Consider the following 27,827-nt stretch of genomic DNA (forward strand, 5'->3'; position numbering starts at 1 on the left):
ACACTGGTAACTTTTTGCAAAACATTTGACTATCAATTAAGGTATATCAGAAAACCTAAAAAATTTAAAAGCAGGTATTTTTAGCATGGTCCCTTCACTCAGTGAAGTACCTAAGTTGACATTAAGCAACACTAAGGATATGGTAATCTAAATAACTACCATTTTCCCAGTGAAGGCATGAAAAATGAGTATTTTGGGTGCAGTTCAGTCTTACTATAAAGAGGTTAAAATATTTAGCTCAAATGCAAAGGTCTGCAGTTGGTCAGATGAACTCCATTCCCAAGTGACTTCTTAAGGAAGAAGTGTAATAGCCCTTCATATTAGGTTTTCTTTCTTAGAAAACACAACTAGAGTCATATCAACCTTCCTCTACACGTAAACTTATTCATATTACTGAATCCTTCCTGGTTTTCTGCCATCACCCTCAAAATAAGACTGAAAAATAAACAAGTTTTTGTTCAAGAACTGCAAGGTCTGAATATCCCAGTTTCAGGGAGGAATAAAGCATGGAATGTATAACTGCTCACATACTGAGAAACTGAGATGTTTATGTTAGAATTATGTTTAACTGCAATTACAATGAAGAAAAAATTGTAATTATAAGCACAGCAAAACAAGAGAATGATTAACAGCAGAGAATCCAAATATGCAAGCATATAGCCTGAGTATCAATCTTCGGCTATTTGCAACAGACCCTTGCCTATTAGTTTTCTTCTTTCAAAACAAGAATGTCCCCTTAAGCAACAACATAGCTTAGACTGGAAAATGGACTTACAAAATGTCCAACTTCAAAACAGTAGTAATCCTCTCCTCCCTTGCAAACATCTAAGATTACTAGGTGTGGATATATTTAGAAGTTTGCTTCGCTGGAAAGCCAACTTTGCTGGAAAGCCAACTTTGCTTCATGTCTAGATTTTTTTTTTAACTATCCCCAATTTTTCCACTCGGGACATCGCAGCAATTATCTATTGCTGAGATTGACCTGCAACTAGGAATTCGTGTTCCTAATGGACATAATTTGACATCAAAAAGGCAGGACTAGATCATCCACACAAAAAAAAGGGTCTATCTTTACTTTTCAACAACAAAGAAATGCAAATCGCTATTTCAAGTATTAAAAAATTATAATAAAAGCACTTCCTGGATTTTACATCCAACAGATACTGCATAAAATGCATAAACCATCCCCCCAAATACTCTGCTATCCATTGACTTCATTACATAAATTTTGCTATAACAGCCTTTCCAAGCCCATTCCTGATTGGCTGCTTTTCATGGCTTGGAAACCAAATTATACCTATATGACTAATTTTAGCCTTAGACAGTATTCCATTGATTTCCTGAAGCACCATACGGTGGATTCTTCATTTTTAAAGTGGTTTACCACATGCTATATTTTAATCTGATTTGGTATGTAAGTGACTGTAATTCTCATGACCTTTTGGAATGATACCCCACTATGAGACTGAACTCTTCATAAAAAAGTTTTGTGTATTGTTTTTGAAAGGTGTATGAATGAGATTAAGTAAGTTCCAAATTACCCATTAATTTAAGTTATGCTAATTATTGTTATCCAATTTAAATAAATAACGGTTTGAAAAAATGCCAGTATAAACCAGGTGTCCTGAAAGCAGCAGAACTGATAGCCCAAATTCCTATGGATGACTTTATGTTCTATTCTCTCAATGACTGTAACACTTAAAGTCCTCCCCACATCCTTACATCTTTTTAACTATACAATTAGTGTCCCTCTGTGCTTCCTAAATATTCTTTACTTATCATGAGTACTCATGTGGATTTGCACTTGCAGTAGCCTTAGCTACCTCCCAGTCACCCATGACCTTCTCAGCCTACTGCAGTACTGCCAAGCTCCCAAGAGTTTCAAAAGACAGTACTTTGTTCAGAGGTAATGATTTACTGACAACAAATGCACACTGGCTGGCCAACAACTGGCTGGAGCAGAGGTCTTCTGCTTTTCCTGCAGTAAGAACACTAACCATGTAATCCCCTGGAAGCATCCAACCCTTTACCAAAGTTTGAAAATGGAGAGATGGCTCATAAGTTTTTAGGGAGAGACTAACAGACTGATCATGTAAACTTCACCTTCCCTGGAAATCTGGGTAATGAAAAAGTTAATTCTTAGAATGCAATTGCAAATAAACAAATTTAAAAGTTATTATGATACAAATTCACAAAAAAATACATGATTAGGGAATAGGTATTTTTAAAAGTTTACACAAGACAATCACTTCAGACTACTACTACCTTTATTTTCCCTCCTCACACCTAGTAATAAAGATGTAAAAATATTCATCCGTTGTGTGCTGAAACCATCTCTTTCTATGTCTCCCATAAAAAAATAAAGCTGCCAGCATGTTTTTTCACATGTAAGAGTGAAAGCCTTCACAAATATCTGCCCACAACCTATCTCACAAGGTAGCTGAAAATCCAAGAATTACTGTTTTTCTTTGCATTGGCATACAATTTTGGACGAATAAACTACTGTTATACTTTTAAATCCCAAAGAGTGGTACAGGTACTTCACAGGCAGCTTTTTCATGACATGCCAAAAGGCAGGGTATGTTAGCTACTCAAGTGTCAACGTTCAAATGCTACAAACCCCAGTGCAGTAAAATCAGCCAATTAGTCAAGGCTAGCAGAAATTTTCCAATTTTACATAAAACAACCCAATTCAAATTACTAAATTTATTATGTAAACAGCTACATCACAGGCACAAAATGAGATTTCTCAACATGCATTTTGATTATTATTTACACAAGTAGCATGAAATTTTAATCATCAGTCATATACTGCTATGCAATATTAACTATACTTTAAAACTGTAGCTCTCAGAATCCATGTGTATATATTGCAAACATCTTTAAGGACAATGAGAATGACAATTTAATAACACATTTTTGCCTAGAACAGCATAGTCCCTATTCTGAAAGATATTTAAATTTACAAGTCAGCAAATGGGAAGCACTGAACTTCCTCTATGGAAAGAGATGTTTTCTGTCACACTGCTGAGGATGACACTTTTTATCATTTCCTCAGTAGCTTCATAAAACACCTTATGGGTAAGACTACATTAGTCTGCTAATGACACTACATACAGATCCTCTAAATTCTCTTCCCTTTTTATGGTATCATAAAATGTCTCTCCCAAGAGAGCAAATCCTTTCTCTTTCAGACCTCAGTGTTATTCACTATGCCATATATCTGAGGGACAACCACACATCCTAGATCCAGTCCCACTTTTCTCTTCCTGTCACAGTGAATCTGGGAAAAAGTTATTTTTTCTAGATTCTTATGGAATACCTATTCTAATCCTTCTGAAACAATGGCATTTTCAATAGATGCAATTTACCAAAACTAATTATTGTGTACTGTCTTGTCACAAAGCTCTCAGTAAACTGACATTTAGTGGCCCATACATAAAAACGACACACCAAAGGGAACTTAGCTTTTCTGTATCTCCACAAAGCAATCCATTGCTAACGAACTTCTGAAGCATAAAATACTATTACATTCTGATACAAACCTGCCAGTTTATGTTGTCAGTGAAATGCAAACTGTTTAGGGGTTTTACCAAGACAATTCTCGTGTTTGTGGAAGAAAACAGTTCTATGGACGATCGTTTTTATAATTTAATTCTTGTCTTGAGATGGCTGTACATTGTGAAATTCAAGTTCAGAAAAGCCAAAGGTACCACAGTAAATATTGCCAAGAACAAATCTCTAAAAAAAAGCTTTCCCTAGACAAAGATAACAAGATATCGGCTGTTAGTGTATGTTGTTAAATTCAAACCTAAACCCAATGAAAAGTCTGTGGTCAGATGCAGTTGGTTTTAAACCTCCTTCAACTTTGGTTCTCTATTTATGAAAAGGATTTATTTCTTCCTTGTTTAGTCAAGAGAAATGTCAAGAGACCATTGTGATTCATCATCAGCTCAAGATCATCTAAATGAATTAATCTTTAAATGTGCCTTGACATTAAGACTTCAGAAAGAAGTGCCCACATCCAGCATCTTCCTTGGCCAGGTTAATCGTATTTAACTATTATTGTTTGAACAATATATAAATTAGACCTAGTCAAAAGGGAAAAAAATGCTGCTCCATCAACACTCTACAAGTTACAGTAACTCCAACTGTCTTAGAACTCCTGTGCAAAGTACAGGTGAAAGCAAAGAATTTAAGCCACTAAAAACCACGATTTGAAGGGAAGCCATCTAAAAGTCATTTATTTTTACCAGAACAGAATGGGTAAAGACAGACTGATCTCTAAGTAAAACAAGAAGTAAACAAACCAGTTGGTTCAAAGCACTAGAAACTGTTTTTAATGCAAAGTTGTATTTTGTTTTCATGTCTGGTTTAAGTTGGTATTTCCCACCATGACTATGCAATAATAGCACTTTGCTAAACTGTGAAGGCCTGAACAACTCCTGAAGCAACAGTTCTTCCCCATCACGATTCTAACCACTTACAAAATACAGTTCCATGCATAAAATGACCAAAAGAAGTTGGAAGAGGGAGAGGGAGGCGACAGAATGGGAAATAAATGATTACACAAACTGGATATAGAAATTGTAAATACCTCCTGCAGAAAGCAGCTTTACTACATGAAACAACCCAGTATCTCTAACCCTCTGCTTAATTTTCCTTTGGAATCCTCTATTAACTTCCTACAATCTAGCAAGAGATTTCTTGACCTGAAAAGGATAGACATTTGTTATTATGGCAGATCAATGATTTCGTAAAAGTTTTTGCTTCAGTTCCTTCTGAACTTTGAGTCCAACCAAACCATTGTTCAGAATCAGACATTATTAAGATGGAAGCTAAAACAGCGTGCTAACAGATAAGGAGAATAATTTAAAAGGCATAAAGTGCATGTACCTGAAGAAAACTGACATTACAACAAAAATTAAAACACCCAGGTTTATTCTAAAAGAGAAAGATTTCAGAAATACAGCTAGCTTGTATGCCTTTAAAAGCAATGCTATATGTATAATCCCATATATTTTTCCATGAAGACAACTGAATGAACAGCTACATACTTACTCTGATTTAAAAATAACTCAATTCTTTCCCTCTTAGAAAATCTATTCTATGTATGAACCCTGCTCTGTACTGGGTTGATACAGTCAAATGTGAAGTGAATGGATGCTGAAAGCAAGCGCTGCACAAGAAGTCCTTTACCTGACTGGTTTGTTCTCAGGGCCAATGTCTCTGAAGCCCATCTCTTCCAGTCTGCAGCGTCTGTACAACTCATAATGTCGTGCATGAGTCTGCTCTCTTAAGTCTTCCATATTTGTGCAAATGAGCATCTCGCGAAGCTTTACAAAGTCACAGTGGTTCTCATTTTCCACTAATCAGTTAAAAGAGGAAGATTTTATTATTATGCACAAGTAGCAAAATTGTCAATTATTTTGTTTATTAATTATACTTCCAGGAAAAGGTATCTCATTTATTATACCTCTTATACTTCCTTATAATTTCTAATACACACATTGAAGCACTAACTGTAAGTACTGGTGAACATGTTCCAAAACATCCTGATTTCCTGTTTGAGTTGAACAATGATAAATTTCTCACTGTTTTTCCTTCTTCTTAACTGATAATCATTAAACTTCAAAATTTGGTAGTGCTACAGGCACTACCACCATACTAACCTACCCAAATATTACATACACCATCTCATAGCTTGATTACAGGGATGCATCACTGCTGATGAAATGAGCAGTTAGCGCACACCTCAGGTATTAATCGAGAATCTCCTTAAACTGTTGATCCAAAATACAATCAATATGTCATCAATAGACAATACCAGCCCCTTTTAGTATTGGTGAATTTTATACTTCAACAACAACAACAAAAATCTCGTAAAAGTACCTTTGAGAACTCACTTACCTTGTACAATGCCCCAAGGGTACTGACGAGCCCTCACCATTTTGTTTCCAATTTTCACCTCTTCCGTACTTCCCACTACGGCAAATGGCAAATGCCCCTGTTAACAGTCACACCAATACAGTCTTATCTTTCAGCATTCTTATGTCAGAACTGAAAAGCAAACCCTTCAGAAACAAATTAGGGGGAAAAAAACACCATTTCAGGAAAAGCCAATAGGCAACTTCAAACCAAAAACCGATTTGAAGAGATGAATAGCTAGTCAAACTACTGATACAAAAGTCAAGCTACAATAACAAAACCAGGAGGAGCAGTTGACAGACCAGATGGGCGTGCTGCCAATTCAGAAGAATCTGGACAGGCTGGAGAAATGGGCCAACAGGAATCTCATGAAGTTCAAATGAAAGCAATGCCAAGTCCTGCACGTCAGGAGGAAGAATCCCATGCTCCAGCACATGCTGGGGGCCAACTGTCTGGAAAAGCACTTTGCAGAAAAAGACGCGGGGCTCCTGGTGGACAACAGGTTGGACCTGATTCAGCAGGTTTGCCCCAGTGGCAAAGACGGCCAAGTACATCCTGAGCTGCACTAGGAAGAGTATCAACAGTAAATAGAAAGGCGCTCTAGAACACATCCCTCTGATTTGCATTCAACCAGAGTTCATATCCCCAGTAACAGTCATGAGATAATCACAAGTTTGAACCCGAGGTATGGTTACTGCTGCGGGCTTGGCCAAATGGCCAGAAATACAGGCTGGGTACTGACTGTCTGTGTGCTGACCCATAACAACTGACCAAATAATAATAAAAAAAAAATAATTAACCAGAAAAATCACTCGCAGAGGATGAAAGAGGATAAGTAACAGACCACCACCCTTCCCCATGGCATAAGGACCTGTTACTGAATGACAGCCTGCACATCCTCACTCCCTGGCACAAGTGACAGAGGTTGGGACTGCAGAGCCATGCACACCGGCATACTGGCTCCTCCTCCCTACTTTAAAACCCCAGTACATGCAAACATATGTTCATGTGCATCTACAAACATATGCACATGAAGAGCAAATACAGGCAGACTGCTCAAAGGAAAGATTTCTAGCTTCACAAGCCTAGTTGAAGCTGGCAGATACTCCCGGGAGGATCTGAAAGGACAATAGTAAAAAAGGCAGAATTATATCTGACTTTTTAATCCCCAGAGAAAATTTGTCCTAATTTCAAATGAAAGTACTAAATAAAAGGAAAAAGCAGATGGAAGACTTGCTATCATAAAGACCAGAGAAAACTGGAGAAACAAGGCGCTCAAGTACCTTCTGTAACAAATGTAAGGTAGTATTTGCTGAGGAAAAGAGCAAAGCCAATCTGTCCATCTATGTTAGTAATTCTAGATTAATTATCCAGAAATTAGGAAAAGTATTTATGAGTGAGAGTCTCTTTTCTGTTGCTGGGCCAGAAAAGAAAAAGCCTCCTAAAACAAGCGGTATCAACAGTAGAAGGACAGGAAGATTTGCAAGTAGGGGAAAAAAACCCAAAACATACAAACTTTTTAAGTAGAGAGAAAAATAAATTGACAAACTCGTTACGTACAAACCTACAAGCCTCAAGATAATGGTGAAAGAACGGGCACGAATCGGCACTAGAGACTGATGCTTTAGTACTGAAATATCAATGTTGTTGTTATTTACTTACATTCATGATGGTATTAATTTTAGAAATGGTTTCATCATCAGTTGGAAACTGGTATATCTGGACGCCATTACTAACTAGTTCACTCATGATTTTGTTCTTGAACTTCTGTAATTCAGTTTTAGAAATGCTGTCTGCTTTGCCTATAATTGGTATAATGTTCACCTATTGAAGATACAAATTATATGAAATGTGTAAGACTTCAATTTTTAGGTGAGATCTTCTATAAATTACATTTTTTGGTGATAAGCTCTTTAAAACTTCCCCCACAGTCAAAGCTTTTCCATCATTTGATATCAAAACTTCACAAACCATGAAAAATACTTTGTTAAATGATGCCACTGAATGTAACAACAGATTATTTAATACACTCCCTTAAAATTAATTGATTCTGAGAAAAGAACAAGGAAGGAGGTTTCACACAGTGGAGTACTCAAAAGAATAGCAACACCTACTTATTAACTAAATTACATTAAGTATTTATATTTCTGATAAAAAATAGGTTGTTTTACTTTATAGCATCAGGGGACATTACTCAGGTGTTAAATGAAAGTTGACAGTTTAAGTACACAGAGGAAAGGAAGCTGGCTACCGAATCCTGCCCACCCCTGAGCCTCTTCCTTGGGTTCCCTTCAGCTACATCTTGTTCACCTCACCACTGCAGCACAGAGCTTCTCAAGTATATGTTGTGAGCAGAGGAATGACAAGGACTGAAGAATCTTGCTTACCAGTCTTTACACCAATTATTTTCGAACTCGAAATTCAGTTCTACTAAGGTAAACTCCCCTACTTCCTAAAATAGTTATGGCAGTAACTTAGGAAGGTAGTAGATGTCAATTTTTTCTTTAAAATACTATCACTGCTCCCAAAATACCCATTTTTCAGAACTAGATACAAAAAATTAATGCCTATGTCCAAATATTTTGGAAAAAGAATAAAAATAAATCTTCCAGATTTCAGAAGACAAGAGTTTTACAGAGTTCCTTGATCATAGATGCAAAAAGGAAGGAGAAAAAAAAAATTCCCCCACACATTCTTTTTATTCTTCTGCATACTCCGTCTGAAAGGAAATGTCTAAACATGGACTGTCAAGAACAGATTCAAAATGGATGCTTTTGAAATAAGTCCTCTGCCTTCAGCAATATGTCCAAATGAAAAAAAAAAGCCTACCAACTCTAAAGTATGACTTCTAAGATTACCTGATGATGGTCCTTAATTTGTGTAGCATATGCAACCTAAGCACATACAGGGTAAAATAGCTAAAATCAAATAAAATGCTAGAATATTTTTTTAATAACCGAGTTAAATTAGGATTGCATAAACAATCTATTACAGCTAGGAGTAATTCACAGCTTCAATCAAATTTGCTGAGGGACACGAATTTAGTTTTTCCATCATATAGCTTTAAAAATAGATGGAACACAGAGTCCTCAAAATTAAATTAACCTTTACTCTCTCTTTTCGACATGAAAGTTTTTCAAGCACTCGTTAATTAGGAACGAATTTCTTAGATAATGAATAGCAAAGAAAAACTGATGAGGAGACCAGTAACAAAAGAAAAACAAAATCACCAGAAACTGTGATTACACCTATCAACATTGATGTTAAATAACAACCATTGTATTAAAATTCAAAAACAATACTACTCTGGCTTCAGATAAGCAACAAGAACAACAAAAAGAAGTTATCTTTGCTCTGCCTGTTAAACAAAATTTCTGCTTGCAGCATCAAAGGCTTACTTGAAAACTAGTATCTCAGTACTTTCATCCAAGAATAACATTAATTGACAGCACACATTTCTATGAACAAGAGACTTAAATTGTATTGATTTGGACCACATATAGATGTGCCCCAAGTCCCACTGCTCCCTCCTATGCCTACTACTCACTTGGAAACCAACTGACTCCCTTCCAGCCTCTTCCCCAGCTACAACTCTCAACAACTACAAAACTGAATTTTGCTACAAAGCAATAGGCCATTAATGCAGAATCGCTTTAACCCCACATAAAAAGTCTACACTTGCAATAAAACGAACAGTCCTGCCCTTCCCCTTGCCTGCAGCTGCTCATTGCCAGGTAGAACTAAAATCTGTGCAGCTGCCAAGGAGACAGATTACTTCAGTTTCATCAGTTCCCTAACCCAGCAAAAATCTTTAGCTTTCAACATAAATCAGTTCCCTCGTCCAGAGAACTGGATGCTCAAAACACTTAAGCGTGCACAATGGGAAGAAACAGCTGAGACTGCCTCATTCAATAGCAATGCAGAATAACCATATAAAATCACCAGGATAAACTTTATCCATGCACTTTACTTCTCTGTTCGCTAGCACCAAATTCAGCCCTCTGATCATCCTTCTGCCTGAAATACAAAGTGTTGCTTCCTCCCCCACAATCAGAAAACATGCTATTACTCTAAATTAAGATTTTCATGTAACACCTTATATTAATGTCAAAACATCTGTTGCCCCTTCGTGCTACAGACAAGGAAAAAAATACACATACTTGAAATTATTATTGGTTGATATCTTGCAGGCTGATTTAAGTGTATCTTTATGAAAAATTTCCAAACATTCCTTTTGAAGGAAAAAAAAAACAACAAAAACCTCGAACCCCACACGGTATGCTCATGTCATTTTCTGACTTAACAGTCATCTGTATATAATTCTGCAAGATGTAAAAATGCAGATTTATTAGTTGAATAATCACTAGTTCCCAGCAAGAAACGATACAGAAGAAGATCCCCTTAATCTGTGAATGAAACCTGGCTGGTCTGTAGTGATTCAGTCCTAAGCAAAACTACAGGACTTTCCAAAGTCTAAAAGCTAGAGAGCAAATTCTTAGGTAGTCATACAATTTACAAGCAATAAAGAAAAATTAATTGCCCACAGATACCTCTGTGTTTTTCTCCTGGGATTATAGAGTATAGGATGACCCTATCCTATTCCAAGAACCCTCTTTACCTCTGATCTGTGTAACTCATCTTGTTTTGTACCAAGCAGACCAAAATAAAAGCATAATTGTGTACACTGTGGTGGATTTAGGAAGAAACTGAAGACAACTTTTGACATAGATTTATACACTTGATGTACGCATGTTGCTGTACCCCCTTCTCTTTACGGAATCCTGTACTCAGCGAACACACCCAGTGACTTCCACATCCTGGGAAATCCCAAATTCTGAATTGCCACTAAGAGAGTGCAGTACTAAAAGCATCACAAACAGGTTCCACAATGAGATGGAAACCAAACTACAGGATCCTTGTGTATACGTATATTTCTGCAGTAATATCAGGAAGTAGAATCCCTTGCAAAGGGATAAAACAACAAAGTTACATGCCGTTCATGTTCTCTCTGAGCCAAAGTAAAACCAAAAATACAGTAGGTGGCTAGAAGCTAAAATCCCCCAAAGCACAATTACTTCTGCCTTATCCTGATGGAAAAATATTTTCTCAGGATGCTAGGACGCATGGATCTATTTCCTTTTCTTTTGGAAGCAACACTGTTTTAAAGGTAGTTCAGTAAAGAGAGGGCACAACCCTCTCTTGGTTTAACACAATCTCCAACTTCAAAACTCAGAGTAGAACAATATGCTCCATGAAACTGTCCCATTTTCTAGTATCAAGCCTTTTTAGCTATCAGTGCATATTACAGAGCAGTTTCACAAAAATTTTAATTCGGCATAAACCAGCACCATAGAAGAAAGAAGTGACCCTGCTCTCTCCTACCTCTGTCCCACCGTATCTCCCCGCCACTTGCTCTGTGCTATTGAGAAAGTTCAAAATACAAAATACATCCACAAACAAAATTACAAAAATACCAAATGTGCTCATCAATCGCAAACGTGGAATAGACAGCTGAATTTATCCTTGTTACCTTGAAGAAACATCTCACGAACAAGAAAATGCAGAAAGAAAATTTAGCAGGAGAGGCTCTAGTAAAGCACAAAGGAAAGGGCTAGAGGAACAGCAAATCCATTGAAGTTTTCAAATTTCTCAAAATTTCAACAAATTAAACACAAATGATGAAAGGTTTCTTAAAATGGGTTAAACATTTAGCTTCATCCAGTTCACACAGCCTCATAACAGGAAGAAAGTTAAGAATTTTAAAAGTGCAAGTAATCACATGAGAAACTGCAATTTTAAAGCTTTCAAAGCAAATCAAGATATGGAGTTTAAAACACTAATGCAGCCTATCTTAGAAAAACCCATGCTGGCAAGGTGTTCTGTTCATGGCACTTGCCTCTTCAGTTATCTGTAACAAAGATCTTCACAGTGCTGCAACGCTTTATATATGCCAACTTTCCAGCAGTTCCAAAACTCAATGGTGAACTAGAAACAAGCTTAGAAATATTACAGCACTCATGGAGGGTACCCTAACCAACCACACTAAGATGTTAACAGTTTGTTAAAAATCAAGTTGGTGTGATCCTACTTTTTTTCAAACCTTGTTGTGCTGCTTTTTCAATGTTCTTGACAGATGTGTCTCTTTCTCCTTTTGATTTGTAAATAAACAGGTGATTAACTGCAAGCTACTTGTGGAACTAATTTATTCTGAACTTAAGGTATACCAGTACCAAAAGATATCCCCAAAATCAAACACACAGGTATAGAACTCAAGGGTGGTAGAGGAACTAAAACCTGAGAGATGCTTCAGAAAATAAGAAAAATTCTTAGAACTCTGTTTCAAAGTCTTACCTTGCTGTCTAGGTTTTTCATGGTTAACAAATCTAGAGTTTTTAGGGAATGGCCTGTAGGTGAAATGAAATAGAGGCACACATGGATGCGAGTATCATGGTAGCTAAATAAAGAACGTTTAATTTTCAGTTCTTCCTGGAGATAGGCTTCAAATTGTGCATCTATATAATCCACTATTGGCCGATAACTGTAAGAAATAAAATTTAACAACCAGAGATTAGCTACTCCTAAAACAGAGCCAGACTAAGAAAGGAATTCCTCTTGTATTGTTTTGTGGATTTTTGCTTTACATGTCAAAAGGCTGCTCAAGTATCTACCCAGTACAGCAAAAAATTAAATGTCTAGAGTAATCTTAATTTCTGAAAGGCTACTCAAAAAAGAATTGTGCACCTAATACAGATAAAACATTTCCTAGCTACTATTAGTGAAAACAATCTACATAAAGTTAGTTATGATTATAACCGATCTTCCCAAGGGATGTTTTATGGATTTCTGCAATCAAGCTGTGCAACTGCAGAACTCTTAGATACAAGAAACTCTTAGATACAATACAAGAAAAGAACGAACATGCAATTACCAGTACCAAAAAATAGGATCGCCTTTATCTTCTGAAGATGAAGTACTCTACATGAGAGAGCTCTTGAACAATAGACAAAAATTGAAAAGGAGGAATGTAAGAGAAGAATGTAAATCTCATTTGCAATAAGTACAGTTTAAGTATACTTTATCCTACTTAAACCAGATTATAATCTGTTTCTAAAAGAAAGTGTTGCTACATGTACAAGCAGCGTACCCTCATATTTCTGCTGCTACACATAGTTTATAAACCAGATAAAATGCTATCAAAATTCAGAAATATTTGTTCCACACAAAATTAAAAGGACTAAAAGCAGCTCCTATACCACACATCAAAACCTCTGATATCTATACTAATATCTACTTGCATCTCACTCATCCAAGTCAATAGCAGTAGCTATTTTCCACTCATTTCATAAGCCATAGTTCTCATGATAATCTTAATGTGACTCTCTAACCTTCATTTATAATTACCACCATTTAGGCACTCATATAGCACAAAGGATTACTAAAATACTTTACAATTAAGATGAAAGAAACAAAATCTGCTGAGAGACAGTTCCATATTTTTAAATCTTCAATTCATAAAAGCAGAGACTCAAAAAAAAGTTCTGAAAGACACTAGCGTGGTACCTCTACATCTTCTGATTAAGCTGTCTAACACAAAAAACAAAGGCCTTCAGTAATCCACATGATGTTCCTTCCAGTTTAAGGTCTTCAATATGTTCCAATCAAATTGTTAAAAACCCTATGCATCTAATCTATATAATCTACAGTACCTTATAACCTGTTTGGTTGTTTAAAAAGTCTCCCATTGACCTTCTCCCTGCTTTTCTCCACCCCAAAAGAAGCTCTAGTGACTATTGCCCATTTTATTTACATAAATTTATAAAAGATTATCTCATAAAGAAAGGGTCAGAGTTCATCTGATTTCTCAAATAATTTCCTAGATAAGAAGAAAAACTTGTTTACTTTGGTGCACAGAGAAAACAGTTAATCAAATATTTGGAATATATGCAAGACAAATACTTACAACAAAGCCTCAAAGAAAAATCATCTTGCAATTGAAGGCCAAACCTTCTGCATACCATATCAACAAGGGAGCACTTACCTATCTTCTTTGTTTATCTGGTCACCAAATCCCACTGTATTTACAATGGTCAGCTTCAAAACAACATTACTTTCCTGGAGTTCATAAGTCTGGGCTCTAAGATGTACACTTGGCAGAAAATGCGATGACACAGGGTCATCAAAATTGGTGTTAAATAAACTGTTTATCAGGGTTGATTTCCCACTTCCAGTTTCCCCTAAAGTTAAACAGAAGGGTTAGGGAAGATATTTTGCACATCAAATAAATACCTACTAAGCACAGAAAGTGTTATCACAGCAACTCGACAAATTTACACAAAAACTTGTCAACTGATTTCTCAAGTAAAATGGTTGCCTGCATTCCTTTTTCATAATGAGCACTAAATATCTTTTAGTTAATTTTTTCATCCTACACATAAAAAAGAGAGAGAAACCTCCTAATGAGTAATAAGCAGAGCAGTCTCTTGACACTTCAGTTTCTTTAAGCGTGTGAACTAATTTCTTACAGATTTAAACCAGCTAAGTAACTAGCTGTGAAACCACAGGGTTCAACACAGGGTTCTTATGAATAAGGGTAAAATACTAGAGCAAACCTTTGGTAAGTATAGAACTACTTCAGTAACACCACCCTGGAATTTTAGGATTTTTTGACCTGAAGCTCTTTATTACAGTAAAAATAGAGTGTAGCCAAGTTTACTCAAAAGAATCCAAGAAGCTGCCCATATATCAACAAATGCTTGGCATCCATTTTCAACATTTTTGGTCTTCATATTGTTTATGAAAATGCTAAATATAAAAACAAAGGATGGATACAAATAAGCAAACCTGGGGGAAGGGGTGGAATTATAGTTCATGCCTAACATTAAAGAAAGAGTTTAACATTGCAACTGGATTTAAATTTCAATCACTTCTTAAGGACAGGTATACTGCTAAAGCCTTAAGCCAACCAGAAACTACTCACCAATGCAAAGAATGTTGAAGCAGAAGCCCTGTTTGATTGACTTTTTAACCAGTTGATCAGGTAAACTGCCAAAACCAACATGCCCGGACAAGGATAAGATTCGAAAGCCATCATTTTGCTATGGAAAAATCATTTAAAAATATGTTAGTGAGGTGAGTTGCAAAGTAATTAGCAATGGCAACAAAGGAACTGTATTAATACACTAGAACTCATTCCTTGCGATTTACATGGAACCAAGAAAAACAAAAGTCTGAAAAAAAGATCTGTCAAATCAACTTTATTCCAAGATTTTAAAAACATTCAAATTTACTTTGCAGGACTATTTGCAGGCTCAAAGTGAAGTCCATGTTTTGCAAAAAAACACCTGAACAAAATAAAGTAGACAAGTCCAACTGAAAAAATGATCTGAAAACTGTAGACAGAAAATAGATGTTAGTTGGTTTGCTCTTAGAAATGAAGAAAAAAGTATTTAAAAACAATTTAAGTGGCAGAATTCAAAACAGAGACCATAATCACAGGAAGGTGTATGTTATCAATCAGAACTCATTCTGAGTAGCTGGAATTGAAATTGTTATTTATGTAAAATAATACATTATCTACCCACCAGAATGCTAAAGATAATATTATATATATTATTGGAAATGTCTAGAGGTGCATATTCCCTTTCAAATGTCAGCTAGCAATCTAGCATCATGACATCAAGGCAATGAGCACACTAAAAAATGTATAAGATTAAAAGGAAATATCTTGGTTCATACAAATGAACAGTATTTTTAAATAAACATTCCATATCAAAAGGGTAAACACTGACAGGTCCATACTATTCTTTCTCTTACATTTCCAATCCACATACCATTACTGGTTCCTGGGAACATGTATATAGCCAACAGTAGGAAAATTTTTATTTAACACTTACAAGCGCATAGAAGTGTCACCTTTTATAATAGGTATGTATAGCAAGTTTCAGAATTCTCCCAGCTAAAAGGATATGGACATTCCTGGCAGCAAATACTCATCCTCTTCCTGTATTCCACAGTACTTCTTGTGTGAGACTACAGACTGCACTAATGCTCATTTCAGAAAAATGTGTAAGCAAAGCGAACAATTTAAAGAGAAAATATGACAGCTCAGGGCTATATAAAAAAAAAAAAAAATGTTCATTCAAAGCATGTTTGAAAAAGAAATTTCTCGAGGTATTCTACCATATGGAAATTACTATTAAAAAGGGCTGACAAACACTGAAAACTGTCAGTATCCTGTCCATTTAAAGACAAGTGTATCTGAGACAGAGTGGCAGCACACCAAACAACTATAGTTACACAGTCTGATATTCAAACCACCTCTGTCGCCACCAATAGATGACAGTTCCTCTACAACAACCTGTTAAGCCTCCACACTGAAAGCCAGTGCTAGAGGCTCAGCATAACTGTAGAAGGGAGGCCTTTCATCTTCATGTCACCAGCCTAAACCCAAAACTTGCTGGGCTACCCTCAAAATCCCTGCATAGCCATTTGTTACTCTCCAAGAAAAAAAAAACAATTAGCTTGGATTTCAGTGGACAAACCACTGATACCCACAACCTTACTGACCATTTCCTGAGGTCATTAGAGCAACTACCACATCATCCACAAGAGACTATGTGAGGATTAAAAAGCGTTTAGCTGAGGAAAATGGTATTGCAGTTGTATTTGCTGTAGAGAGCTAAGAACAGAAACAGATGACTGGAGTCCTCGGCCATTAACTCCATTAACTTCATTTTCAAAAGGAAGTGAGAGATTAATTACAATCTAGCAATTAAACTCAAGAGTTTCATAGAATCATAGAAAAGTTTACTCTTTTCTGGAAACAGAAATCAACAATAATTCGTTCTTCCATTGGCTGTTTATCACTGAAAATTTAACCAAATTTCTGTATGAAACAGAGGACAAAGAGAAATAATAAATGTGGAAAACAAGGTGCCTTCTCTGTGCTTTGCTTAGAAAGCTTTGGCTATGCTTGTATTCAATAGACATCTGGCTGTATCACTACTTAGAAATTTATATCTGATGTCCCAGATGGTTAATTTCTTTGTAGTTCTAAGTTTCTCAAGAGATGCTTCTTATGGATGGGTACTGCAGTCAGGAAAGACTAACAATTTCTGCAATAAGTATTTATGCAATTGCCAAGATATTCTGAGACATCTCAAATTTGCTGCTATTTTAAGGTAGATTATTTTATCTTTCTTCATAAAAGTTAATTTAGTGACACTACACAGCTATGAGTGAAAATTAAAGCCATTTTCCTGGAAATATAAATATATAAAAGTACATGGCAAGTTCTATGTCATTTCAGACACCAAACAAAAAACTGACATAAGACACAAAAGTCCTGGTAAATCATAAAAACAGATTACAGAACCTGATACTTAGAAGAACATCCCCAATAGAGAAATTGTGCTTTAGGCACAGCTTTCTTCAGTGATGTCCCGGGGGAGGAAGAGACATATCATCTTCACTTTGTGCATGCAGAGATGATACAAAGTTACTAGTGGAGATAATAGGGAAAGACTAAAGAGCAAGAACGTGAATCTCATTCACCCTACATGTAATTTAGCACCAGAACCACAAGATCACTCTTTCTAATTCTTTCTGTTAGAGGTAATGACACAGTAAACCAAAACCACTAACCACCACCCCCGAAAACCTCATACGTTTACCAGCTGAGCATGACCTGACAATGAACATACATAACCACAGGATAGGGGAGAACAAGAATTTCAAGCAGAAATGATATTATTTATACCATTCATGAGAACGTGTTTTAAAGTCGTGTCCTAAAGTTCTTGTTTTAATTAGAAAATTGGCAAGGATAATCAGAAGGGGATAATTCAGGGTCTCAAAACCCATTTTTTTTACAGATAAATAGTACAGAAACATAGCCTATGTAAGTTTTTTCAAGAAAATGGCCAGAGTTGACTTGATCACAGTACATACAATGAGATTTCTGGTAGTGCACACATGCCAAAAAAACCAAACCAACACTACATTAATAGCAAAATTTTGAAAGCTAGAGACAGAAGGATGAAGAACCTATTTCTGTTTTTAAAATATATCTACTTTTTTAGGGATTTTCACTGCTACTAAACTGCTCAGACAGTTAGTTGTCTCAAGAGCCAACAGAGTCTTCAGGAATCAGCTTCACCAAAAATGCTGCAATAAAAGCTCTTAATTTAGACTACAAGACTTTCAAGAAATATTGTGCAGCTCAACTTAAACAGTCTCAGTCACGCTGATTTAGAAGCCTACATTCTTGCATACTTCTGTTCTCCATGCAACAAACGTTACAGGACCAAGAGGTACTGTTCTCATTTGGAGACTCGCCTCCCTCCACCTTCCTTATGGAAGAATCACTTTGTGCACCTGTTCCATCTGACATCGCTTGGAGCATTCTCTTAATAGAAAAGCAATAGTTTACGTTTTTCCTTCTGAAATTTTCCAAGGGCATCACGTGTCTCTCCCTCAACACCAGCACCTCATACAGCTTCACTCTGCTATGGTCTAACAAGTATGCAGAGAAATTTAATCCACAAAACTGACCATGTGATGCCTGCATTCTTACTACTTCTCAAAGAAATAACATATCATCCTGTTGAAAAACAAGTTACTACTATATCACCAGTTTAGAAAAATGGTGACAAGTCAAAAATGAAGAAATATAAATCATGCTCAAAACAATCCAGTCACCAAATTAGCCAGTCTTTTCAAATTAATATCTGTTGGATGGAGCAGCTAAATTATGCTTGAAGACAACATCTCATCCAACTTTATTTAGTGGATAACTCAAATCTGAATGCTACCAGAGCTGTAATACTCCCGTAAATGCTTCCTGTTTCTCACCATGTTCTCAGAATTCATACTCTTATCAAAGTAGCATGCCATTTAGATAGCTTGAGATGGTCTAAATCACATCTCACTCTTTCCCCCTTCCCTTTTGAAAGGGCTGGTAGCATAGCTTTCATGGAACTGCATCTCTGTTTCTGCAAATTCAGTTAATTAAGTATATGGGTTTATGCAAATTCGTCTTACCCATTAAAAACTGCGTACAAAGAAAAATCATTGCCTGAGACAAAAGTAACATTTTAATTTTTTTTTTCTTTCAGAAACAAACTAAAAAAAAGAATTTAAATTTGCCACATATTTCAAACTAAAACTGCACACCACCAGGCCATTCCACAGCAAAAGGTGGGTTGCAGACTATACACATCCCTCTGCATAAGTCCCCTGCAGAACCAGACTTGCAGTCCAGGCAAATAACTAGCTTGCCACTCTGCTTGTAGAGGTGACTGAAATTTGCTCTCCAAAGCTTGAAGAAAAAAATGTAATCGATGTTTGTGTGCTTAGGCAGGAAGTGAGGGTCCTGCCAGGCCCAGGCGGCTACGCAGGCTGTGCAGAGACCCTGGGAAGGATGCCTGGGCATCAGCCACGAGGGCAGATGACACCACCTTAACGTGCCCATGAACACTCCAGATGTGACTCTTTCAGAGCCCGGAGCCTTCCATTACCATGAACAGGTGTGGACATTCATTAAACCAGAAAATCTGCTTTGATCTTCCAATACCAAATTGCATTACTCTCTTCAGTCAATTGCTTTCCTAATAGCCAAAGTTACATTTAGTCCAGTAAACATCAATGTTGCTGTTGTCTCATAACACATGAAGGAAGTAAAAAACTAAACAATTTTGAAAGCAAGTAGGAAAACACTTTCAATTTTTGGGTAGTTAAAATCTAAAATGTAGGTGCATGGTGTAGGCATACATAGCATTGACATCTCTTTATGTCGATACATGTGTGAGAGAGAGGGAGACAGAGAACAGATGGGATCAGTACAGGGAACAGAAAGGAAACCTTGGCAAAATAAGACAGAAGAAAAACAACAGAAAATATAGGAGAATGAGGTAGAAAAAAATACAAAGAAAAGTCCATGAAGATGCAGAGTTAAAAAAGGAAATCCATTAAAATTACATGGAATTAATGCATTTCTACAAAACAGAAAGCAGCACACAGGAGTCAAGATTGGAACAAAACAGTCCCCCAAAAAAGGTGTGTAGAAAAAAAAAGTATTGGCCAAAAGGCGATTCAGTGAAAACTCATTTGACAAATTTCACTCGTGTTTGTCAAGTAATTTATTGAGTATGACAGAAACAGTAGACAACTTTTAAGGATTAGTCCAAACATAAGCAGCTCAGAATTCTTATCTTGGCTCTTGCAAATGACTTCTTCTATTGCATTCTAGTGCACCAACTATTTTCCTTTTCTAGCCCACTTCAACACAGAAGACAGCTGAAGTTGCCTTAAACCATAAGTCGTCACAAGATTTCCTTCATACACATATATATGAAGAGACCTTGGAAGGAAACTTTAGAAAAAAAAAAAATAGGGGGACCTTTTTGCCCTATTTTTGTCTGAAGAAACTTGAGGCAGGGCAGGATCTTCTTGAATGCCCTGAAATCACCCAGGATGGACAGAGGAAAAAGTGACAGCCTTGTCAGAAGAGAACAGGAGGCATGATCTGCAGGCTGCTACTGAAGGCAACTTCTGGACTGTATTTTGAGGTATTTAGGAACAAACAAACAAGCAGAGACACTTTGCTAGTTTTCCAAGTTGTGATGAGGTATTTTCACAGAGAGCAGCGTATTCATTTGTAAATGCCACTAAGGCTTTTCTTCAACAGGCATTTAAGTAACTCGAAAATCTAGCACATGCAGTACCTGTTCCTCCATATTGTCTATAGATAGATGTGGCAAGAGGCGGCAGGTGGGGAATCAAGACTTGACAATAGAAAAGAAACGAGTTCCTCACAGCTAGCACTCCATGTGCCAGACAAAGGATGATGATGACAGTGCTGGTTCAGATCAGCAGCTGCTGCTATGCAGAAGGAGAAAGTGTTCGGTTTTGTAGAAAGGTCTCTTTTGACCTGTGTGTTTTCAAGGAAGGAAGAACAAAGAAGCGGAAATCTGGTGTAGGCCTCTGAGATGGCCTTGACACAGAACAATACCCACGCTGGTATCAGTACTGGTATCACAACTGCAGTCACTTTCGGAAAATCTGCACCTCTCTGGGTGTGCTGGCTCAGCTGTGCTTGTTGCAGATTTAGCACTGTGTTTCCTGAAGAGCAGTAAGTCAGTTGTCTTCACCCTTGACCACATCAGCCCCTTGTTGTTGCTGCTCCTTGTCCAAATGAGAAAGCAACGCTGGTTTTGGATGCAACAACGGTGGCTGCTATCAGAAGGCCTCTTTGACTGCAACAAGGATTTTTTCCCCCTCCTTTTTAATTAATCAATGACAAGCACTGTACGCTGTTGTACTGGGGCAATAGCTGCCAGAACTTTCCCAGAAGTCAAATTTTCAAAAATCAGAAGTACTAAATACTTGTATGTCAGACTTGTGCAGTCTGATTGTAAACAGATTTATAGAAGACTGCATTCTGAGAATGATTTTACATTTCTTTTGCAAAACAACTGAAAACAAAATCCCACAATGCAGTAAGAAACACTTCAACAATTACACAGCATGTGTTAAACTAGGAAATATTATTTGATGTTGATATAAATATATTTTACATCATTACATTTACATCATTTACATTTATAAACCTAATACAAAACCACCCTCCTCCATTACAGAACTATGTTATACCTCTGTTTTTACAGCATTCTCTGTAAAGCGTTCCATGTACATGCTTCTCTCTCTTCCCTTACCAATTCTATCCACTCAGTGGACCCTCAGTCCTGCTCTCACTCACTTTTGCTGATTTACTGCATTTGTCCACACTCTTCACACAAACATTAACCACCAAAATAATTTGATATTGTTTCTTGTGCTTTGGCTCTTAGGTTTTTTTCTTTCCACATTTTTTTGGTCTCCTGCGAGAGCCAGCCTGTCAAGCACTGACCCTCCACCTCGCTAGATACACACATGATGTATGAAGAGAGAAAGCTTACATAAAGCTAATGCATTGCACTACGTTATACTGCAACTGCAAAGGATTCATATAGGCCCTACAGAATGTGTGAAATGGACCTCTCTGAGCGGGAGCCCCGGCAGAAAGCAAGCTATGCTCAACAGCCAAGTTGTGAACACACGGGGGAACATGAATGGAGCCCTTTCACTCCCAGTCCGAGGTTGGCTGGGACATGGTCAGGCCCTGTGGTGGCTCTAACAATGGTCCAACAAATAATTCCTTCAGCACCCGAACTCAAAGCAGCCCCTCGTCCTTCTCACGCCCCTACTCCCACGCCGCTCCCGCTCCCTCGGGTGTGCCATCAATAAGCAGAGCAAGACACAGCCCCGGATGAAAATCACTCCAAGGAAAGGAAATTTCAAATGAGTAATAGTTATTTTCCAATTTTTTTTAGTTCACAGGGCACCTTCGCACACAGCTCTACCGGCACAACGGAGGCGTGACAGCACAGCGGCAGCAATGAGCCAAGAATCACCGGAGACAGGTACTTTACTTACCTTCCCGCTACCAGAAAATGCAGAAGTAGCTAACTGCACAGCTAGGGTGGAGGATTTTTTCCCCCAAATTCCTCCCACTTCATGTTATTTCCAGAACACGCCTGCGCTTTGAATTGCCGAGATGTAAAACACGGCAGAAAACTCAAGTCGTAAACAAATCGATTTATTCCACACTCAAAAACGGAGCTAATTTTCCAGCACCAACGTGTGGATGGATTCCCCGTCTTCAAAGCGTAGAGCTGACGGCTCTGCCATTACGCGTTAGGGGAAGTTTCTTCAACAGCCAAGATTCAGCGCTACAACTTGTTACTTGGCATATGCTACGGGAGCGCTAAGATGGGGCTGAAAACGAGATCCTTTAAAAGACGAGTTTTTTAAAAGCCTGGCAACTCCGGGAACCGAGCGGGTTTTACTTCGCCCGCTAGCCCGAGCCCCGCGCTGAGGGCCGGCCTCCCCCCGCGCCGCCCCGCCGGCTGCCCCACCACGGCCCTGGGGCGGCCCCCGACCCCCACCCCCGGGCCAGGGCAGATGGCTACGAGCGGCGCTTCCACCTCTCCACAGGCTGGTAACCGCCGCCGCCCTCCTTCCCCTTCTGCCGCCGGACCCGTCCCTTCAGCCGCGCCGGGCTGACACCTACCGCCAGGTAACACCGCCCCCCCCCCCCAGCCCAGGGGCTGCCCACCAGTCTCCACAGCCGTTAACAGTCGGCGGAACCCCCCATCCCGCACGGCGGAGGGGACTTACCGGCTGCCGACCGGCATGGGACGCGGCCATAGCCCGGCGAGACGAGGAGGGAGCGAAGAAAACGGGTGAAGAGGGCGCTCACCGCCCCCCCCCCCCCCCCTGGCCGCCGTGGCGGGGCGCTCCCGGCCGCCGGGCGGAGGCAGCGCCAGGGGCAGGCGGGGCGGCGGCGGCCCCACGCGCGGGGGAGGAGCCGAGGAGGGGGCGGGAAGGGGGGGGCAGTAGCCGCCCCGCCGCCGCTGAGGCGGGCGCTGGTGGTGCGGGGCGGCGGCGCCGGCCCCTCCCGGCCGGAGGGTGGCGCGGCGGGGCCACCGCGGCGGCAGTGATTGCCGGGGCATGCCGCCGCCGCTGCCGGGAGGAGGGGCTCGGGTAGCGGCGGCTCTGCCGCGCCCGCAGCAGCAGCAGCAGGAGAAGCGGCGCGGCGACGCGATGGAGCAGTGGCGGTGATGGCGGAGCCGGCGGAGCTGCGGCAGGAGTCGGTGGTGGGGTTCCTGGCGGCGCGGGGCGGGCGGGCGAGCAACGCGGAGCTGCTGGAGCATTTCCGGGACTGGCTCAGCCCCCCCGAGCCCGGCCGCCGCGCCGCCGCCCGCCACCGCTTCAAGGAGCTGGTCAACGCCGTGGCCACCGTGCGACAGGAGCCTGGCACCGGCGTCAAGTACGTGCACCTCCGCCGCCGGTACTGCGCCCCGGAGCCCCCCGCCTCCACCCTGAGCCCCGGAGAGGAGGAGGCGGCGGCGGCTGCGGTGGGGGACAGCGCGGAGCGGCCGAGCCCGCCGCTCTCCCCGCGGGCGGGCGCTGAGGAAGCGCCGCCGCTGCCGCCGTCGGCGGGTGAGGATGCCGGCAGCCGCCCTCAGCCCGCGGGGCGGCGGGGCGAGCCGCCCCGGCCAAGCCCGGCGGCGGGCGGCGGCCAGCGGAAGGGTTCCCGGCGGGGGCCGCCGCCCGGGCGCGGCGGCGGAGGCGGAGGCGGCGGCGAGGAGGCTGCGGTAGCGGCGGGCCCGGGGCGGCCTCCCCCTCCGCCGGCGGAGGAGGCGGGGGGGGCAGCGGAGGGCGCCCCCGGGGCGGCGGCGCAGGGCAGCGGCCGCAGGAGCCTGCGGGAGGCGGCGCGGGGCGGCTCGCCCCAGCTGAAGCGCGGTGCCCTGCCCGGGGGGGGCCGCGGCCGCGGCGGCGACTCGGACAGCGCCTCGGTGGCCTCGTCCTCCGCCGAGGAGGAGGGGAGCACCACCGGCGCCGTGGCCCTGGACCCCCTGGAGCACGCCTGGATGCTGTCGGCCTCGGACGGGCGGTGGGAGAGCCTGGAGGGGCTGCTGAGCTGCGAGCCGGCGTTGCTCTGTAAGCGGGACTTCATCACCGGCTTCACGGTGCTGCACTGGGCCGCCAAGCACGGGCGGCAGGAGCTGCTGGCCACACTGGTCAACTTTGCCCAGAGGCACCAGCTGCCCGTGGACATCAATGCCCGCACCAGTGGCGGGCACACCGCGCTGCACATAGCCGCCATGCACGGGCACGCCGAAGTGGTGAAGCTGCTGGTAGGAGCCTATGACGCCGACGTGGACATCCGTGACTACAGCGGGCGCAAGGCCGCGCAGTACCTGCACCAGGGCACCTCGGGGGACATGCGGAGTCTCGTGGGAGCCCTGGAGGAGGAGGAGGAGGAGGAAGGGGCTGCTGGCAATGGGAGCGGGCGCTGGAGGCTCTCCAAGGTGTTGCCCTCCAACCTCATGAGCTACCGGCTCTCCCACCACCACCACCACCATCACAGCACTGGGGAGGAAGCTGAGGGCACCGAAGGGGCAGCAGTGCAAGGCAAGGGCAAGGAGATGACCAGGAAAGCCTCCGGCAGCGGGCGGATGAAGCCTCGGCTTAATAAGATCCGCTTCAGGACTCAGATCATCCACAACACGCCCTCCTTTCGCGGTGACACGGAGGAAGAAGAGCACGAGGAGAAATCCCTGAAAGCATCATTCAAGCTCAGGCCAAAGTCCAATGTCTTTGGATAAGGCCAGGGAGCAGGAGGTCCGGGAGGTGGGCACATGGACCAAAGTGCCCTAGGGTGTAGCGCAGAAGGTGAAGCAGGAACGGGTGGGTGCTCATCTACACTCATGTGCTCCAGGGAGATGGGTCCTGAGTATCTTGCTTAAATTCAGTTTGGTGGGGTCAGTGAGCCCAGTGGGTCAACGGGGCTCTGGTGGCTTACAAATCCCGAGAGCAGGTGCTTCGGCTAGGTCCTCGGTGCTGAAATGAGAGGCAGCGGGTGCGTTGAGAAACGCTGGGGTGTTTAAAAGCTGTGCTCCTTTCTCCCCAAAGGCAGGCTTTGGGAGGAAACCTGTGTTAGTGAATCTACTAGGATTAGCGAGTTGAGTGGGGGAAAGAAAAGTGCAAATCCTCTACTCTTATATTATCAACTGGTACTATAAACTACTTAGAAACAACTTGCTATGTAAGAAGAACACCTCAGTAATATGCAAATATACTTTAAGTTTCTCTTTAACAGCAATACCACCTGGCACAGTGTGGAGTTGGGTACTCAAAATGAGACGGTAGATAATGGTTTCCCGTCAGAATCCAATCTTCAATCCAGCAAAGACTTGAGCCTATGTTGACTTTATTCATTGAAAATTGCCTGGTTTGACATCATGAATATATATTTTTTAAAAAATCCATTGCACTGCAAACAATGAATAAAGTTGACCACGTGCAGAAGTCTCTGCTGTCTGAGGTACTACTGAGCTTATTGCTGTTGGAATACTAATACAAGATAATGGAAGCAAAGAGTCTTTTTATATATTTGGTATCTTAAGTTTTGTCTTAGGTGAAGCAATTTTATTTTAATCACTGTGAATTCTCAAGTGCCAGACATAGCGCAGTTCCAGTTATTGTCTGGTCAATTCTTGTTAATGTTGTTTGTGTAACTCACTGCATTTAAAATCAGAAAATTGTGTTGTATGTGCTACCTGTGAAAGTCGTTCTCCTTTAGAAAAGAGCACAGACACCATTGCATGAAATCTTCATGAAACTCTAATATATTTCTGTAATGTAATAGCTACAGGTCTGTGTTCACTAGTAACTTGTGTGCCAATCCCTTCAACTGACTTTGTGCAGAAATGGAGGGGAAAAAAAAAAAAAGAGGGGGTGTGAATTCACACACAAGGTGAAAATAACCAGAACTCTGAAACTCTATCCCTCTTTATCATCCTGAGTGAAAGCAGTATAATGACATGTTCTAGTTAAGTGATGGCAATGGTGTTTGAGTTCTTTTAAACCTGTATTGCTAGAGAAGTGATAACCAAGGCTTTGAACTGTTGTTTAACAACTTAGTAAGTCTTAATCTGATGATGAACCTATCTGTCTGCTAAAGCTTTCAGAAACCTTGAATCTTGTTTCTCTGCTTTAAAGGTAGCGATTCCAGTGAAATGTAGGAGGCAGATTTGTATCCAAACTCGGCTTTCCTTAAAAATGAGGTATTGAGCTGACCATGGATCCTGAGTGCTGCTCAAGGTAGAAACTCATCTATGCTTAGATGTTAAGGTACGACCAGTTTCAGTGCAACATTTGTCAAAGCATGTTTCGAGTTAGCTTCCTCAGAATGTATGTGCATGTCTGGCCAGTAATTAAGCAAAAGTAGATAGGCCTTGACATGTTAAAATCCAAATTTGAGACACTGATTAAATGCATACCACAAGCTCCAGAACACCTCACAGGGAAACTGCCGCTGGGAGTTGTGCACTTGCAAGGTAACAGCTGTTGCTGATGGCTTACATTTCTTGTAGTGACAGGGGAAGGGAGTGCTAGCGATTCCCTGCTTTCAGACTTCCCATGCGGATCAACTACCAATTTCTGCACTTTGTGTCAAAACCTAAGAAATGACAGTATTTGCATAGGCATGCAAGTGACACTTGACTGTTCCCAGGAAAAGTTACATCAAAGGAAAATTTGAATCTCTGCATAGGTGCTGGTCATTACTTTTGTGCAAAAAGACTAGAAATTATACAGAGGTTCAGCTTTAGATTATAATTTATAAACTGTATTATTACAGATTTCATGTGCCTTCATTTTGGGTTGGTTGCCACAAATGTGATGGATAATACCAGTCTTGCAAAGCACTTTGTCTTTACATCTGTGAGACAGGACCAGAAATTTTCCCTTAGCTCTTCTACAAAAATGGGGTGTCTGCAAGTGTGTGGGGGGAATATCATACAAATTACACTATAGAGCTAATTCTTTTGTAACACAGAAGAGAATTAAATGCCTAAGTTTTAAACTCCCTTCACTCTGGAAGATAAATAGCTCTTTTAGACTTCTGTAGAAAGGAAGTTTTCTGACTGAACACTTGCAATATGAGCCCTCTTCAGCACGGCCACTTCTGAATTGAGCATATATTCCATGCAACTACCTATGGCCAAACCTTATTAAAGTAACTTTCTGCTTTGAGAATTTCTAGTTCTTTCATATGAACTGTTGGGTGAAGTGTTTATCTCTTCACATGCAAATAGCAAAGAATTGCACAAAAATTCTGAGTCTTCTATAGCTGTTGGGGTCTGGGGAAAAAATCTGAGGGTTTTGATGCTTTGGGATTTGGAATATAGCACACTGTGTTTTAAAAGACTAACTGGAACATAATTTTATCTTGCATAATACAGTGGAACTTTGGTAATTACTAAGGGAACTTGAAAAAATTATAAAAAGAT

The 27,827-nt window shown here is 40.7% G+C and overlaps 2 protein-coding genes across 2 annotated transcripts in view; one reads left to right on the plus strand and one right to left on the minus strand.

Moving 5' to 3' along the window:
- SEPTIN10 (septin 10) overlaps positions 1-23,274 on the minus strand; it is a 32,916-nt gene extending 9,642 nt beyond the window's left edge. Inside the window, exons 1-7 of the mRNA XM_082485344.1 lie at positions 23,146-23,274; positions 14,906-15,023; positions 13,967-14,162; positions 12,280-12,466; positions 7,591-7,752; positions 5,911-6,007; positions 5,200-5,368 (exon numbers count right to left, since the gene is read on the minus strand). Coding sequence (XP_082341470.1) covers positions 5,200-5,368; positions 5,911-6,007; positions 7,591-7,752; positions 12,280-12,466; positions 13,967-14,162; positions 14,906-15,023; positions 23,146-23,175 — 959 coding nt within the window. The 5' untranslated portion in view covers positions 23,176-23,274. The remainder of the gene's footprint in view (positions 1-5,199; positions 5,369-5,910; positions 6,008-7,590; positions 7,753-12,279; positions 12,467-13,966; positions 14,163-14,905; positions 15,024-23,145) is intronic.
- A 314-nt stretch (positions 23,275-23,588) lies between these two features.
- Positions 23,589-25,257, plus strand: SOWAHC (sosondowah ankyrin repeat domain family member C; the record flags this gene model as incomplete). The annotated part of the gene is made up of 1 exon (XM_082487819.1): positions 23,589-25,257. One exon carries the CDS (start codon positions 23,589-23,591, stop codon positions 25,137-25,139), a length of 1,551 nt encoding a protein of 516 aa, XP_082343945.1. The 3' UTR covers positions 25,140-25,257.
- Positions 25,258-27,827: the final 2,570 nt, after the last annotated feature.

This window comes from Vanellus vanellus (genome assembly GCF_965231255.1).
Source record: "Vanellus vanellus genome assembly, chromosome: 1".
Classification (NCBI taxonomy): Eukaryota; Metazoa; Chordata; class Aves; order Charadriiformes; family Charadriidae; genus Vanellus; species Vanellus vanellus.